At 55.5% G+C, this 15,742-nt stretch overlaps 5 protein-coding genes across 5 annotated transcripts; 3 read left to right on the top strand and 2 right to left on the bottom strand.

The window, feature by feature from the left end:
- The first annotated feature begins 265 nt into the window (after positions 1-265).
- On the top strand, positions 266-823 carry MYCTH_2312348 (uncharacterized protein). The gene has a single exon (XM_003666984.1). It carries the CDS (start codon positions 583-585, stop codon positions 763-765), a length of 183 nt encoding a protein of 60 aa, XP_003667032.1. The 5' UTR covers positions 266-582; the 3' UTR covers positions 766-823.
- A 272-nt stretch (positions 824-1,095) lies between these two features.
- Positions 1,096-2,292, top strand: MYCTH_2312349 (uncharacterized protein). Its single transcript, XM_003666985.1, has one exon. The coding sequence runs from the start codon at positions 1,138-1,140 to the stop codon at positions 2,059-2,061; it is 924 nt and encodes a 307-aa protein (XP_003667033.1). The 5' UTR covers positions 1,096-1,137; the 3' UTR covers positions 2,062-2,292.
- Positions 2,293-3,551: 1,259 nt separating this feature from the next.
- MYCTH_2312350 (uncharacterized protein) lies at positions 3,552-6,354 on the bottom strand. The gene has a single exon (XM_003666986.1). The coding sequence runs from the start codon at positions 6,218-6,220 to the stop codon at positions 3,731-3,733; it is 2,490 nt and encodes an 829-aa protein (XP_003667034.1). The 5' UTR covers positions 6,221-6,354; the 3' UTR covers positions 3,552-3,730.
- A 1,614-nt stretch (positions 6,355-7,968) lies between these two features.
- On the bottom strand, positions 7,969-10,650 carry MYCTH_2312351 (uncharacterized protein). The gene is made up of 3 exons (XM_003666987.1): positions 10,511-10,650; positions 10,128-10,415; positions 7,969-10,018 (listed from the first exon to the last, which is right to left on the bottom strand). The coding sequence occupies exons 2-3, from the start codon at positions 10,396-10,398 to the stop codon at positions 8,196-8,198; spliced, it is 2,094 nt and encodes a 697-aa protein (XP_003667035.1). The 5' UTR covers positions 10,399-10,415; positions 10,511-10,650; the 3' UTR covers positions 7,969-8,195.
- Positions 10,651-11,816: 1,166 nt separating this feature from the next.
- On the top strand, positions 11,817-14,275 carry MYCTH_84848 (AAA family ATPase-like protein). Its single transcript, XM_003666988.1, has 3 exons — positions 11,817-11,862; positions 11,929-12,155; positions 12,235-14,275. The coding sequence occupies exons 1-3, from the start codon at positions 11,854-11,856 to the stop codon at positions 13,448-13,450; spliced, it is 1,452 nt and encodes a 483-aa protein (XP_003667036.1). The 5' UTR covers positions 11,817-11,853; the 3' UTR covers positions 13,451-14,275.
- The last annotated feature ends 1,467 nt before the right edge of the window (positions 14,276-15,742 follow it).

Consider the following 15,742-nt stretch of genomic DNA (forward strand, 5'->3'; position numbering starts at 1 on the left):
TTCTCTTTACATTTTTTTCCCGAAAAGACAGCAACACACAAGCCGCTTCCCATTCACAGATAAGGCCGTCTCATATAGTACTACACCTTCCGACGAAGCCATCTTTGTGTTCATCACAACCCATAGTAAGTTTATCCCCAATGGACTCCGTGTTCCGACGGATCAACACCCTGCACATCACCTTTTTGTCGCTCCCCTTCCAACCGATAAGGCACTTCCACAGATAATTTCGTCGCTCTGTTCATTTTTGGGGGAGGGTTTCCGTCCGTCGTGTCAGTTACACGCACGTTAACTACAAGTCCGTCACTCAATCCCGTCATCATCTAGGATTACCGTCCGTCTTTCGATTCTGCTTCGAGATTGCGCTACCACTTTACAAGTTGGTGCTGTCTTTGAGTTTGCTGAGTCTTTCCTATGCCACACCTTTCTCTGTCTTTCCTCTTTGTCTTCCAAACATCCTGCTAATGACTTCAGCATTCGACAGGCGCAACCAACCGACAGTCGGTAGTCTGTACCGACACAAGCTTTGGTGCATAGATTGACTCTGGACGACGGACTAGGAAGAAAGAAAGAAAAACCAAGATGCCGCCGAAAGCAGTTGCCAAGGCAGCGACCGGCGTCAGCGACGGCAAGCAGCCCACTGCTCAAGAGGCTTACCTCTTCTACACCATCATCAAGAATATGAAGGGCAAGCCTGAGATTGACTGGGCCGCCGTCGCAGCTGACGCAGGTTACAAGACTGCTGAGACAGCCAAGGTGAGTTGACTTATGATTCGGTTGATTCCCCGATTGATTCCCGGACCAAATAGTCCCCTCCAGCGTCCTTAGTATCTATGAATAAAATAAAAGAAAAACATGTTCCCGAACTAACCCGCCTTTCCCTTTCTCCTCCAGGTCCGCTATGGCCAGATTAAGCGGAAGCTTGGGCTGGACAACTGGAACAATGGCAAAGCCAAGGATCCCAAGGACGAGGAGGCCGCCGGTGACGGCGTCGATGTCGAAACCCCGGCCAGCACCCGCACCAAGAAGTCTGCCACCACTCCAGGCACCGGCGCCGGCGTCAAAAAGCGCACCAGCGCCGCAAAGCGTACTCCCGGCAGCCGCTCGCGCAAGGCAAAGTCCGAGGCCATCATCAAGATGGAGGATGACGCCAACCAGAACACCGACGACGACGACGACAACGCCGACGCCGACGACAACGACGATGATGGAGACGAGCACATGCTCATGAACCAGGTCCCCGAGACCCCGACCAAGAATAAGACCGGGCGCGTCGTCGGCAAGCGTACCAAGGCTGGCCCAGGCCGCAAGGACAATGGGACCACGGCCGGGCCCTCGGTCATGGACGAGTTCGTCGACTTCCCCGCCGTCCTGCCCGAGTCGGTCATCGAGCGCGAGGCCATCCTGGTTAACAACAACGGCGTCTGGACCGTCTCGCCGGTGCCCATCGACGTGCACGCGCAGTGGCTCGCCCGCCTGCCGGCCAGCCTCCAGACCCGCTTCTATCTCCAGGCCCACAGCGTCACCACCGCCGCTCCCACTGCGGGCATTGCGTATAGCAACCATGGCGACAATGTCACCGGCGAGGGAAACACCGGCAACGCCGGCTTCATCCTCCCTCACGCAATTGCGCCAGCGGTGGCGAGGGAGAACGAAGAGGAAGAAGAAGAAGAGGAGGAGGAGGAGGAGAAGAAGAAGAAGAATGAGGAGGTTCACGATGCCAACAACACCGCAGCCGAGCATCAGGAACGCCTTTCCAGCCTCCCCGGCATGGTGCCCATGGATTTGGGCGGCTACGTCGCCCCCAACCAGCACAACGGCAGTGGCACCAACGACGAGGACAGTGCTGCCGCTGCCGCTGCCGCTGCCGCTGCCGTTGTCGGCGGCTGTGGTGGTGTCGATCCCGACAACGTCGACTTGCACTCGATCCCGTGGCACCCGGGTTTCTTCGCGGAGCAGATGGCGCGCCGGGACGAGGAGCGCGACCGCGCGGTGCTGTTCGGCGGCGGTGACGGCCATGATCAGGACGAGGACGGAGAGGAGGGTCATGACGGTTACTGAACCGGCTTAGAGCTAAACCTTGCAATGCTCCTTCCTCCTTTTTTATTGTTTTGTTGTTGCCTGCCTCGGTTGAGCTAGCGGGAGAGGCGAGGGAGGGAAGGGAAAACGTTCTTTGACCAGGCGCGGACTGGCGGCGTTTTGCTTGTTCTTCTCTCTTGATTGCTCGTTGGTTTGATTCCGGTGTTTCCTTTCCCCTTCCTCCTCACCGGCCTTCCCCCCCCCTTTTTTTTTTTTCTTTTACCCTTGTTTTCACCGGAGCATCGAGGGTCTGCGGAGGAGCGCTGTGCATCACTGTTGATGCTCGACTCATCGCCACCCCCTTCCTGCCTTGCATAGGATCTCGGGTGTGCATAGCAGGCGTGGTGTCGCATGGGCATGGACTTGGGCGTGACATAAGTCTGGCACTGGCATGGGCATACAGACACTCGGGCTATCGAGGTGTTTACGTGATTGGAATGCAGGCCGCGTTGGCGGGACTTGGCCTCAATAGAGAGAGGAATGCAGACGGGGGAGGAGGTAAATAGGAAGGTTCTCATTGATGAATCACCATAACTGAGCATTCCATGGCCAACGTGAACGGAAGATTATGAGAATGACTTGCTGTGGTAACTACCAGCCTTCGCCCACCATCCACAATCGACCTGGCTCATGTCATCCCAACCCTCCTCGCACCTTGTTCAGCAGGCCTGCATGCAAATAGCTAGGGCCATCAAACCCTTCAAAAATGCACTGAGCGGCCGGGAGGTCGGTCAGAAAACCACTTCCTTATATGCACATACAAGACGCCTTGTTCGACTCGAGTGGGGCTTCTCAGAAGACAACCCATGAAACAGAATAGGAAATGGCAGCATTTGGCCCCCTACCTCCATGGGGACAAACTTCCGCCAGGTATCACTGACAAACGTATGACGAGACAGTAGCAAAAGGCAAACCTCGTACCAGAGCGCAAGAGAGCAGAGGGGAAAAAAAAGGTAGAAAATCCACCAACACCAATGGTGTGCACAAGACGTTGTACAGTCCCCTCCCCATGACCATCCGCAAAACACAGTTATCGCCGTCCCGATTGATGAGACCGCCTGGTTTCAGACAAGGAAAGAAAAAAAAATCAGATCGCCTTGAACCCTTAAACCCCTCGACTGCTGTTAGGAAACGGCCCATTCAGCCATCAGGCTGCTTCCCTCGGTGTCGGCTCGAACAGCCTGATCAACCGAGGACGGGAAGAACACAAAATAGAGAGCTCATGAGGTATCGTTTGTTCCTCCTCTCGCCCGCCTGCTTCGCCCATCCAGAGCTAAAGGTAGACACGAGATAGAAGGAAGGAGGAAAAGGAAAAAGAAAATGACAAAAAGTGGTCCGGGTCCGTGAACGCCATCGCCTGCTTTCCCGCTGATTGCTGTGTACGCCTGCCTCCTGCCCTTTGGGTCTATTCCCATTACCTGTTCCTTTTTCCCTGCCGCTAGGAGGAAACTCAACGCTAAAATGATACAATGTGTCGACGACGCTCGGTGGGTTTTCCTTGTGTTATGCGTTGTAACTTGAGGATGAGTCGTAGCCGGGTTTCGTGTGCGAGGGGAAGATGGGTCGGCGGCGAAGAGGTGATGTCGTGTCCAAGTAAGGGTCTGTCCTTGGAAGCGGTGGGAGGGCTTCCATATATCCCATATCCAGCAAGTTAATACTTGGAACCGTTGGCCGGGTGCCTAGGTCTCTCCCGCTCCTTATCCCTGTCCCTGTCCCTGTCCCTGTCCCGGTCTCGCTCTCGCTCTCGATCACGATCACGCTCGCGATCGCGATCGCGATCTCGTTCTCGTTCTCGATCTTTCTCGCGGTCACGGTATCGGTCCCTGGCTCTTTCCTTATCCCTGTTCTTATTTTCTCTGTCCTTGTCCGGTACCTTCTCTCTCTCTCTTTCTCGATCCTTCCCACCCTTGACATTAACCTCGGGCTGCCAGCGCACCCCATCTTTCTCGGCCCACCGCCTCATAATGTCCAGCACGGCGGCGACGGCGTCGTCCACGGCCGTCCACGGCCCCATCACGACCCTCATCTTGGGCTCCTCCACGCGCTCGTACGTGGCGTTCGCGTCCCCCCACATGAGCGTCCGGTTTCGGTGATGCTTCGTCCAGCGGCCGAAGGTGGCCGCGGCGCCGGCCGGGTCGAGTGTGGCAAACGCGTTGCTGATCTGTTCGAGGCATAGAGCGTGCATCTGCATGGCGAGCGCCTTGAGCGCGCGGTTGGCCTGCACGCGGCCCCGGAGCTCGGCGAGGTGCGGGAGGAGCGACTCCCAGGCCGAGATCTCGCACACCTTGCGCTCGAGGATGCGTGACTGGTTGAGCGAGTCGAAGGCGACCATGTACGCGAGCACCATCTCGAAATGCAGCGCCGAGATGCGCCGCTCGTCGGCGGCTGCCGGGTTGGTGCCGCGGTCGCGCATCATATCGTCCCGCGCATGCTTAAGCTTGCTGCCCAGGCGTGAGTACTCTGTGTGCCGGTCTTTGAAGTAGTCGACCTGGGCTAAGACCTTGGGGTCGAGAGGCTCAGAACGGGTCGGCGGTCTGTTATCAGATGTGCTCGGGGTGAGGCCAGTCGTGGCCGCGGGAGTGTTGCCCTGGCCCTGGGATTGGCTGGACGCCACCCGGGACATGGCTGGAGCGGCGGGTTTGAGCGGGGTTCTCGAGCCGGCCGGCCTCGCGGTTATCACGTCGGCGGAGATCTTGGGCCGCTTGGAGGCGGCGGCGCTCTCCTGGGGTGCGTCCTCCGCTGGCCGCGGCCGCTTCTTGGCCGGCGGTGGAGGAGCTTCTGCACTCTCCGAGCGCTCCTTCTTGAGCGCATCCTTTGTTGACTTCGAAGGGAGGCTCAAGAGTTCCTTGGCCCGCTTCGCATTGGCCTTTTTGAGCTTGAATGTGACGATTCTGGATGGCCTGGAAGGCCTCTCCTCCTCTTCAGCCGTGCGCCCAGGCAGAGCCGCCACTATTGTCTTCCTCGCACCGCTTGGCGAGTCGGAGGAGTGGCCGGACGACTGGCTAGACACCCCCTTCGAGGCAGTCGGCTTCCGGTCCCTGAGGGCCAGGATCTCTTCAATGACCGGGGGTAATGTTGGCGAGAGCAGTTCCGGTATCTTGAACCTCTTTGCTTTCTCTTTTTCCGGTTTTGATGCCTTCCCCGCTGTTTTGTGCTTCGGCATGTCCTCCCTCTCGGACTCGCCCTCGAACAGAGACGGGTGGAGGGGCGATAAGAGCTGCGGGAGAGCCGCCTTTATCGACTCGGGTTTCCGGGGTGTCGAAGTCCCACTGTCCGAGCGAGGTCTCGATCCGTTTACTTGAATTGTCGACTTCGGGGATGCCGTATGTTCTCGGTCCCTGTCCGCAGCAGACAAGGGGGGTAAGCCGTTGACGGTAGGGTGTGAGGTCTCCGCCCTGATCTCTCTCGCTGGTTTCTCCGCCCCTTCCCGGCCGCGAGGGGTTCCTGGTTTGGCTGGCCTTGATGATTGCTCCGCCTTCGCCATGCCGACGTCGCTCTTGGTTCGTTTCCGAGGGGATGGTTCGGCGGATACCTCTGCGGTCCGCTTACGGCTCTCTGGGTCCGGTTGCGGCTTCGTCTGGGATACCTTGCTTCTGCCGGGCGAGTTAGCAATTCGTGATGCGCCCCACGGTGCGGCAGTCTGTGCCGAGTACCTCTCCCCATTCACCTCCGCCCGCGGCTTTTCCGGGGCCGCGTTCGCCGGGCGTGGCGGCGCATGGGTTCTTTCGCCAGCCGTAACGTCATCCTTTGAAGGCAGCGACCTCGCGGTTATCGCGCCGTTTGTCCTTGACTCTGTCCTCGTTGGCAACCCATTCTCCACAGGCGATGCCGACTTTTTCCTGTTCTGATAGTCCATCAAAGACAGCTTCTTCTTGGGCTCGCCCTTGGCGAGGGCCTTGACAGGCATCGAGGGCGGCGGCGGCGGCGTTTCGTCGCTGATCTCAAAGGCGGCACGGGTCGTGAGAATGCCTCGCTGCGCAGCCGATATGTACGTCATGTACTGCAGCGAACTGCTCGGGCCGCTGAAGGTCCACGCGTCCGGTCTGGGAAAGCGGCGGTCGAAGGACAACGAGAGATGGTGCGGGCTTTCTGGGAGTATCTGCTGGGCAACGTCGTGTGCATTTTCCTCCGCTCCATCCATCCTTCCTTTCATCAATTTGACATTGGATCTGTGAGTGCGAGAGAGATGCGTGTCCGGCGTCCGTCCTTTGGTAGCAAATGTGCAGGTAGGAGATGCGGCCTAGAACTCTGCGATACAGCGCGGTGCGGGGGGCAGCTCTGTGACGGGAGGGTTGGGTTGACCGAGGCGTTGGCGGTGGGTGTTAATGTAGGAAACGCAGCAACTGGCGGGCGGGTCGGTCGAAGAGGCGAACAGGCGTCTCGAAAATCGGCTGCAGCTCACTCTGCTACAGAACCCGCGCATTAGCACCTGCATAAGGAGGAGGTATGTACTGTAGAGTACAGCGCCTGGAGATCGCGTCGCTCGCCACAGTCTTGCTCCAGCGTACCGAAGGGCCAGATGCCTTTCGAGAGGCCGTCAACAGCCCAATTGGGCCACGTGCAAGACCCGCGATGTATGACTCGGCGGCGGCCGGTGCGAGGTGTATCACGTACGTACCCAAGCTAGGCACGGGATGCCCGCCGCAAGACAAGCTTCTTCCAAGCCGCGGCGCGCAGCTAAAGCGGCGGCGAAGCGTTGCAGCCTCCGGCGTCGCAATGCTAGGAATGCCCAGGCTGAACCGTGCTTATCCCAACCTCCTAACAGTGACGGTATCGTCGCCGGTGGGACACGGGGGCATCTCTCGGGGTGGAGCCGGCCGTGTCGTGGGTAGTGCGCCGGGTGTCGAGGGTCTGGAGGACAATCGGCAGATGGAAAGCGAAGAATGATCGGGTTCGGGGATCGGGTCGAGCTGCGATAAGCTGCGATATGCCGCGAGCCGGCTCGTTGGTTGGGGATCCGAAGACGCAGTATCCGGGAGCGGTGATATGACAGGGTCGTGTTTGGGTGGGTGTGCGCAGGATGCCGAGGGTGGGATTCCGGGCGCAAACAGTGGAGAGGAACAAGGTGGGCGGAGCTTGGTCTGGGTCCCCGGACGGAGGATAGCATTGCGCCAGAGGTGGGTCCACCGAGTGATGATCGGTCTGCCGATTTGCTTGGCTCGACGACAAGTGGCACACGGCCCTGCCATGATTCGTTTTGTTGGCATGATTGGGTTTAAAGATTCATATCTTTCTTCTGCCCTTTTCTTTTCTTTGTGACCAGTGGGAAGCCTTCATTCGCCGTGCCTTGACCCAAATCAGCTACTCTGCACGATATTCCACGTTCAGCTACTCAAGGCCATCTAAGCGGAAACAGAAACAGGCAAAACAAAAAAAAAAAAAAATACGAAGTGAGCAGAGTGATCTCTCAGCTACATAGTCACCCACACATTAGACAAGGTGGGCTACTAGCACTCACGAGCGAGGCTCCGTCTTGGCAATCCGAGACATAGCCAACGCTCCGGATGACACAGCACACTAGTGTAGGTTCTTGAGCAAGGAAAAATGCTAGGAACAGGAGTCCATCTCTGCGCCGCCATTTGAGTATTGTGCCAGCAGCCGATATTTAATAGGCTGTTAAGATGCCTATGTAATGTATAGGTAGTACCCGTAGTGCTTTAACAACAGTACCCCACCGTACTATTGCCCCCGCCGTGTACCACGTGGATCTGATCAACGAGATGCTGCAGAGAGCAGGGCAACCCTGCAGTAACTTTATCTTGGAATGTTTTAAAGTTCCACACAAAGAGACTTGTATTGTATGTACATACGTGTTACCGCGGCACCTTAGACGCTGCTCTATACTCGCCGGACATGATTCTAGCACCCAACATTCGAATGATAACCATGCTAGTAAGCAATTAAATGAGTGATTGAATAACCGCACAAGGAATCCGACAAGTGCCTATGCAGTATTGCAGCGCCCATCAAACAACCAATCCACAAGCGTCGCCTCGGTAATGGCATATATTCGTACATATGTCCAGTCCCAGCCCCAAACACGAGATTGAAACAAACATGAGCTCAGCCTCATCTCTGCCACAATGTATCCGCTTCTAGGACTGTGATCACAATCCTCAACCTCCCGTCTGATTGGTTCCGTTAGGTACTGCCAAAAGATGTTCATCCGCGTTTAGCACCGAGTCCGTCCTCCTCCGTTTAAGAACTGGCTGAGCATTGTCGTTGAGGTTTCTCAAATTAGAATCCTGCATGTTCGACACCTTTAACATGTCGAACGAGTTGGTTTCCGGAGCACAAGTTTTCGCCCGGCAGCTGCAAGACATAATTTGAGCGCGTCTTAGGTCCTCCGTCTGCCTCTCGAGTTGGACCATGCGGTAAGCAAGGTTGCTGATCATGGTTTTCAAAGCTTCAATGTCAGCATTAATTTGTTGAGCATTCGGGTAGATCTGCCCGAGTTGTCCGATGATATGCTCAGCCAGCGACTTGGTCGACAGATTGCTAAACTGCGAGTCTAGCACTTTGATCGAGAGTCGAACCATCTCGAGTTGATTTTTGAGGTCCTCGTCGATAATGATTGAGACGTCTTTGCTAAGCTTGTCGACTGTCATTCTGGTTGCATCAAATTCGGATTTGATAGAAGCTATGTCCGAACTGATTGTCTCGAACTCAGCTTTTGTCGCTTGGTTTGGTTCGGAGTCCGCGCCAACCCTCGCGGTACTTATAGAGGCCTTCTTCAGTTCTTCAATCTGGACAGACTGTTCTGCCGTGGCCTTTTGTACCGCATCCACCATTTGAGCCAAGCTCTCCCCGCTTTCTGTGACGTATCGTTGGACTCTGGCAAGCAAGCTGTTCTGCTTGGATTCCACTTCCTGGCGCGAAATGGTGCCGTCCATCTTGGCTTGGATACCCGCCATTTTTCTCTGCAAGTCGGGGAACTCGATCGACATTTTCTCGGCAACGCCCTCAAGGGCTTCGGCGTCGAGGCCTGACAGCTTTTCTTCGTGCTCTTCGACTTTCCGAGCTTCAACTTCTACCCGCTGGACACAGGCCGACAAATCCTTGCTAAGAGAGGCAATGCGTCGGTTGCTCTGTGCAAGCTGCTCGGTGAGCTCGCCACGAAGGTAGATAGTGTCTTGGGCATTTCGGGACAACTGTTGGGTAAGGTCATCCACCCGTTTCAGAAGACCAGAATAGTCGGTTCGCAAAGCGGACATTTCCTTCTGCGCAAGAGTGGAGGCTTTTGCACTTGTCACAGCTTCGAGGCCGTCCGAGAGCCGCTTGTCAAGCTCCTCGCGCGCCGCACGCAGTTGTTGCTCGACTTCTTCCACTGTCTCCTCCTTCATGCTTCTCATGGCCTTAATTTCCTTCATCTCACTCAGGCCCGTGACGATCTTCTCCCTTTGCTCGCTCAGCTGTTTCGTGAACTGCTTCGTCAGCTGCTCCTTCAACTCGGCAAAGCGCCTCTCAAGTTCGGCTTCGAAGCCGCTTCGTTCCTGTAAGCGTCCAGCCTTGATTTTGCGTAATTCCGATCGAAGCTCGCTTATCTCGGCGAGCCGGCTTTTTGACGGCTCCTGCGGCTGCAAGGGGACCGTGGGTTCGGAACATCCAGAAACGGCTAGAGCTATAGAACGCCCCGTCTCGTCGACAATGTCCTGAGCTTTCCGTATTTCGGCGTCAAGGTAACGTAGACGTTCGCCGTACTTAACCCTATGCAGGTTTTGCACCTCGGGCACAGAGGGAAACTCGGCGTGTTTGATCTTTGATTTCTCATATTCTTCTTGCCGCTTTTTCCAGACCTTTTCAAGAGGATCCCGCTCAGCTCGAAGTCTGGCCACCTCAATCACCGCGGCATCATGCTGTTTGAGCAAGCTGATGAGCCTCGTGCTTAGGGTGCTTCCGGGGCTAGGGCTTTCCGCGGATGACTGCGAGGCCGATGCTGCTGATGTGGATTAGCAGGGTTACGGCACCTATGTTGCCCGTGATTGTTTCTTCGTTTTCATTTTTCTTTGTTCAATGTATCAGGACATCAGACCAGAGGAGCAACGTACAGATCTTGATCCCATTTTCAGATCGTGAAGAACGAACGAGGTGAGGCTTCACGGTGGGACTCAAAGATGGTGTCCCCAGGGAAGATATGTCAGACTGGTTGCGGAGAGAGTCTCTCGCTGATGTGTCACTGTCCTTTCGATATCTATCTGCCCTAGAGGAATCGGACCCTACTCTCTGGAGACTCTCACGGCGGTGGTCTCGAGATTCAGGAACTCGGCGATCATCGCCGAAAGGGCGCCGAGAGTAGACGTCCGATGATCTGTGCGACATTCTTCTGTCTTATTCGACTGAGCTCGGAACAAGCCGTCAGCTGATCTGTGCCCATACGCCAAAAGTAGATCGGACGTCGCGCAACGGGGCGCGTGATTATAGCTGCAAGTACCCGTTGCGAAAGCTTGGCCCCTTGGTCAAGAACAGATTATAGGAGACGTAAGCCAGCAGATAGTCGCCGGCAAGAGACTCATTTGACTCGTACCACAAGCTCCAGTTAAGAAAACACTTAACAGTCGACGTCGTGGGTTAAAGCAGGTCTTTGCGGCTGTCAAAAAGAAATTTGATCGGTGATGGTCGCGACAAGGGTGAGTGCGATACACTAGACAAGGGTTGCCCCACAGCCTGTGTGGTTATTATTATACCGCAGTACGGAGTATGTGTTGTTCGGTGTTGACGCGGCGCTACACTAGCCGATGAGGCCGTGGGTCGACCAAGAAGTAGTCGGTTCAAAATGGTATCTGAACTCGAGATGGACAGAAAAAAGGATTGTCGTGCACAAAGGATGCCTATCAGGCAGACCATGCTCAGAGCCAGAAATATAACAGAAAAAAAAGAAACGGCAGCTGCTCAAGGGTAACATTAATGTATTGGCTCTCTGAAGCTCAGCAGCAATCGCGAATTGGTCAATACTTACCATGTAGGGTAAGTGGCGGCCTTTGTTGGGCTTCACGGCAGCAAACGGGGCCCAATGAATTCCCGGCTGCAGCATATCCCCCTGCAGCAACGGTCTTCCGAATGCAACAATGCTGCTTGCGGTCAAAGAACGATAAGCAATGGAAGGGACGAGCCTGATCATCTCTTTGAATGTACAGAGAATTGTCGAACTCGATGCTCTGTACCATGCCTAGAGAAAGGTTGGCCAGGTGAGCGGACATTGAGATGCACCAGACACGGACTAGGCAATTACAGATACTTCCCGTCCTTGTCCATGCATTCTTTGCTCTTTACTTGGCGAGCCTGGTGTGCGGTGGCGCAATGCATTCATCTCCGTGTGAAATTACAGTTTATTTTAGACAAGTCCTAACACGTTGTTGGCCGGAGAAGAATAATGACGGGAATAGATCATCGGCCATTGAAGTGAAGCATGCCAATGCTTGGAAGCTGCAGAGGGCATATGAACAGACGCGAGAGAAGGAACTAACTTCGAAAGAACGAAATACACTATGGATTACTACAGCAACCTATCCGTACCCGACCATTTTACGGACGTTGAACGTCAACCTGCGACTTGTTCCACATCATAACACTAGCCAATCACGTTTCAATTCCACACCAAATTATTCTTGCTCCCCAGGCGCGAGCCACAGTGGCGCAGCTTTGTTCTTACGTCCTGGCAAGTAATCCGTACACTAGGTCAGCCACTGATAACTTGGTAATCTCTCCAGCCTCGCGAAACAGGGCCGCGTTCTGACGCCAACCGAGACGTGACTGATCTCGACGCATCAATCGAAAATGGCTGCTGTAAGTACAACCCCGAGAAAACTCCTTGCGCTTGGGTCTCTGAAGATGCCAACACGTGTGTCGTAGCCCGTTGTCACAATCTCCGAGAGCAAAGAGCTCCGGGGGCTCAACCTGATCGCGGCGCACTCTCATATTCGCGGACTGGGCGTCGATGCCGACACTCTAGAGCCCCGGGCGGTATCACAGGGGCTAGTCGGGCAAGAGAAAGCCCGAAAAGCAGCTGCGGTTGTTCTGGAGATGATCAAGCAAGGGAAGATTGCTGGTCGCGCTGTCCTGATTGCCGGCCCTCCCAGGTAGGCCGCAGCATGCATCAATATTCCCAGCAAAGCCTTCTATCAAGTGCTAATTTCTGATTTTTTTTTCCTAAAAAAGCACTGGCAAGACAGCAATCGCCATGGGAATGGCTCAGTCTCTTGGCCCCGACGTGCCCTTCACCACGCTCGCCGCATCCGAGATCTTCTCCCTCGAAATGTCCAAAACCGAGGCCCTCACGCAAGCTTTCCGCAAGTCGATTGGTGTCAGAATCAAGGAGGAGAGCGAAATAATGGAAGGTGAGGTGGTGGAGATTCAGATCGACCGGAGCGTGACGGGCGGCGCCAAGCAAGGCAAGCTCACCATCAAAACGACCGACATGGAGGCCATCTACGATATGGGAAGCAAGATGATCGATGCCATGACAAAGGAACGTGTGATGGCGGGCGACATCATTTCGATTGACAAGTCGTCGGGGAAGATCACCAAGCTAGGAAGATCGTACGCTCGGTCGCGCGACTACGATGCGATGGGCGTTGACACCAAGTTCCTGCAGTGCCCTGACGGCGAGCTGCAGAAGCGGAAGGAGGTTGTACACACCGTGTCCCTGCACGAGATTGATGTTATCAACTCGCGCACCCAGGGCTTCCTTGCACTCTTCTCGGGTGACACTGGCGAGATTCGGAGCGAGATCCGGGACCAGATCAACACAAAGGTCGGCGAGTGGAAGGAGGAGGGCAAGGCGGAGATTGTCCCCGGTGTTCTGTTCATCGACGAAGTTCATATGCTGGACATCGAATGCTTCTCTTACATCAACCGGGCGCTGGAGTCGGACCTGGCCCCCATCGTCATCATGGCGAGCAACCGAGGCCAGTCCCGAATCCGGGGCACAGATTACAAGAGCCCGCATGGCCTACCCCTCGATTTCCTCGACCGTGTCACGATTATCAACACGCACGCCTACACCGCAGACGAGCTCCGTCAGATCCTGTCAATCCGGGCGCAGGAGGAGGAGGTCGACCTCACCCCAGATGCTCTTGCGCTGCTTACCAAGATCGGCCAGGAGGCCGGGCTTCGCTACGCCAGCAATCTCATCACCACGTCCCAGCTCATCTGCGCCAAGAGGCGAGCTAAGCAGGTCAGTGTGGAGGATGTCCAGCGAAGTTTCAAGCTGTTCTACGATCCTGCCAGGAGTGTACGGTTCGTCACAGAATCTGAGAAGCGGTTAATCGGCCATGACGGCACTGTCGACTTTGCAGTCAAGACCAATGTTGCAGAAAACAATGCTGCAGACAACATCAATGGCCCTCCGGCAGAAACGATGGACACGAGCTGAACTAAGGGACAGCGATGTTGGGATTCGCAGGCGTTCGGGGCCGGGGGAGCAAAACTGTTTGTTTGTCTGGGAACGGGCAGGGTGTGAGATATCATGTACAGTAATGACCTCCATAGATGCGGAAACAAGCGACTTGCGGCTGGCGAACCCGCGCCGGCTCGTCTTCCTGACGCGGTTGTCCTCGCCCCCCATTGGCATCACACGAACGTAGCAACTCTGCTCCATTCTCCCTCCTCCCCTGCCGGCCGAAACTCAACACCCTCGCCAAAGTAACCCGCATCTTGCCAAGCCTTCATTGTCGGTCCGTCGAACGGGCCTTGCTTGGCAGCGCCATCCCGTCCATCTGTCCAGCGGAACTCCCACATCTTCACCTCCCCTGCTCGTCCGCCTTCCCCGGCCTCATCTGGCGGCTCCACCCAGTCTTCCCCAGTCTCGTTCCGATATTCTCTGATGAGACGTTCCCTTTCCCACTCGTAAATGTTTGGGTAGTCTCTCTGCATCAGTTTGTCTGCCGCATCTGCAATGGTGTTGATCGCATCTCTGATCTTGACCTGCTTGGGGTCTTCAGGCTCCTTTTCTGCGTCGACATCCATGGCATCCCCTCCACCGTCGCCGTTGCTTTTCGCCTTCGCCTTCTTCTGCTTCCATTTGGGTATCTGCTTTGTCTTGGTCTTTGTTTGGCTTCTTCTTAGCCTCGCCAGAGCGTCGAGTGCTGTCTCGCCCGGTTCGAGCTTGCCGATAAGTTGCTTGAAGAGGTCGCCCGTCAACACGCTGTCGTTCTCACGCTGCTGCTTCCGCATCTCCGCCTCGCGTTTCTCATGCGCCGCGGCCGCCTTCTTCATCTCCTTCTTGCTGATGCCCTCGAGCCAGCGGTCATGCACGGCGTCGGCATCGGCGGCCTTGCGGATGTAGTTGCCAGCCTCGTCAAAAGCGCCTTCTTCCTGCTCCGCCTTCATGTTGAAAGCATCAATCTTTGGCGCGTGCTTTTTGAGACCTCCGGCGCCGACTTCTTCGTCCACGCCCTGTTCGGCCATGGCGGCGGCGACTTTTTCTTCGTCGTATTCGTCATCATCGTCTTCGCTCTCTGACTTGTCGTCTAACCGGACTGTGCCGCCACTCTTGCTAGTGACTTCTTGGCCTTCGATTTCTTCATCTGCCAGGAACCGAACTTGCTTGTCTTCCTTTCGAGTTCTGGTATTATCGGCAAGGTTGTCGTTCCTGTCATCGAAGTCACCGAACATGTCTACTTCATCGTCCTCTGCGTTACCGCCGCCGCCGCCGCCACTTCCGGTAACGTTAGAGTTGTAGTTGTCCATAGCCTCCGCGAGGTCCACGTCCTCGGCCTGCTTTCCCTTCCTGCCCCTGGCTTCGGCTCTCGCTTCAAAGGTCTCATTCTCGGAATCCGAGTCGTAGCCGTCGATATTCACCGCACCTCGTTTTGTTGCCCTTCCAGACGTCCCAATAACGTCGGCATCCAGAACATCGTCGTTGTCATCGTCTTCGTCTTGCGCACTCGGCGCCAGAGCGGATGGGTTGCGGATATCGAACTTGACCTTTTTGGATGTGGGGGCTTCCTCATCGCGGTCTTCGCCATGATGTGCTCGGGCAAAGGCCTCCCCGGCACGTTTTGGGCGCCCAGCTGAAAACCTAGATGCCATGCTGTCGTGATAGAGAATGGCGGCAGCGAGTGGAGGAGATGTCGGCGTGATGCAATGCGAACAGGTTGGATGGAGCAGTTTGGGACATGGAAGCTTTGACGTCAACCTTCAAGGTGCATACACATCTCGGCCGTGGCTAACACGAAGCCCCGTTGCGCAGGTACTCGGAAATCGGATATGTGTCATCAACACAAAGGCGAGAGCAGTCCGTACTCTCCGAGACAGCTTCCAAATGTGTGACTGCATAGAGCCATAACTTACGGTTCCGTTCCAAATAAATCAAGGGATTTCTAACCTTTCTAGCAACTTCATTAAATACGGATAGCCTAGCCTGGAAGCTCGCGCCACGCCCCAGGACGCCACAGGTAAGGTAGTCACCCCGCACAGTGCCTGCATTAGCTTGGACCCGACTAGGGACCTGAAGGTCGCATGTCATACTGTTGCCTTCCTTACTTAACCCAACTAGTTATCTGACCCAAGCACAACCACATTGCATCCCAAGATTTTTTTTTTCCTGTTTCGCTTGGTTGAGTTATTTCTCCGTTGTCTTGGAAGACTTCTGACTCCGACAAACCCCCCCTTGTCAGTCTGTGTCTCAAGAGAGGCTCGGCTCGCGAACATGGTGAGCTTGACC

This window comes from Thermothelomyces thermophilus, chromosome 7 (assembly GCF_000226095.1).
Source record: "Thermothelomyces thermophilus ATCC 42464 chromosome 7, complete sequence".
NCBI lineage: Eukaryota > Fungi > Ascomycota > Sordariomycetes > Sordariales > Chaetomiaceae > Thermothelomyces > Thermothelomyces thermophilus.

What these genes read in the sequence shown, in the direction of transcription:
- MYCTH_2312348 (XM_003666984.1), top strand. Translation starts at nt 583, where the DNA reads ATGCCGCCGAAAGCAGTTGCCAAGGCAGCGACCGGCGTCAGCGACGGC.
- MYCTH_2312350 (XM_003666986.1), bottom strand. Translation starts at nt 6,220, where the DNA reads ATGGATGGAGCGGAGGAAAATGCACACGACGTTGCCCAGCAGATACTC.
- MYCTH_2312351 (XM_003666987.1), bottom strand. Translation starts at nt 10,398, where the DNA reads ATGTCGCACAGATCATCGGACGTCTACTCTCGGCGCCCTTTCGGCGAT. An exon ending in TGAAAATGGGATCAAGATCT is followed by an intron (nt 10,019 to 10,127) that starts GTACGTTGCTCC and finishes AATCCACATCAG; the next exon opens with CAGCATCGGCCTCGCAGTCA.
- MYCTH_84848 (XM_003666988.1), top strand. An exon ending in CTGATTGCCGGCCCTCCCAG is followed by an intron (nt 12,156 to 12,234) that starts GTAGGCCGCAGC and finishes TTCCTAAAAAAG; the next exon opens with CACTGGCAAGACAGCAATCG.
- MYCTH_2312349 (XM_003666985.1), top strand. Translation starts at nt 1,138, where the DNA reads ATGGAGGATGACGCCAACCAGAACACCGACGACGACGACGACAACGCC.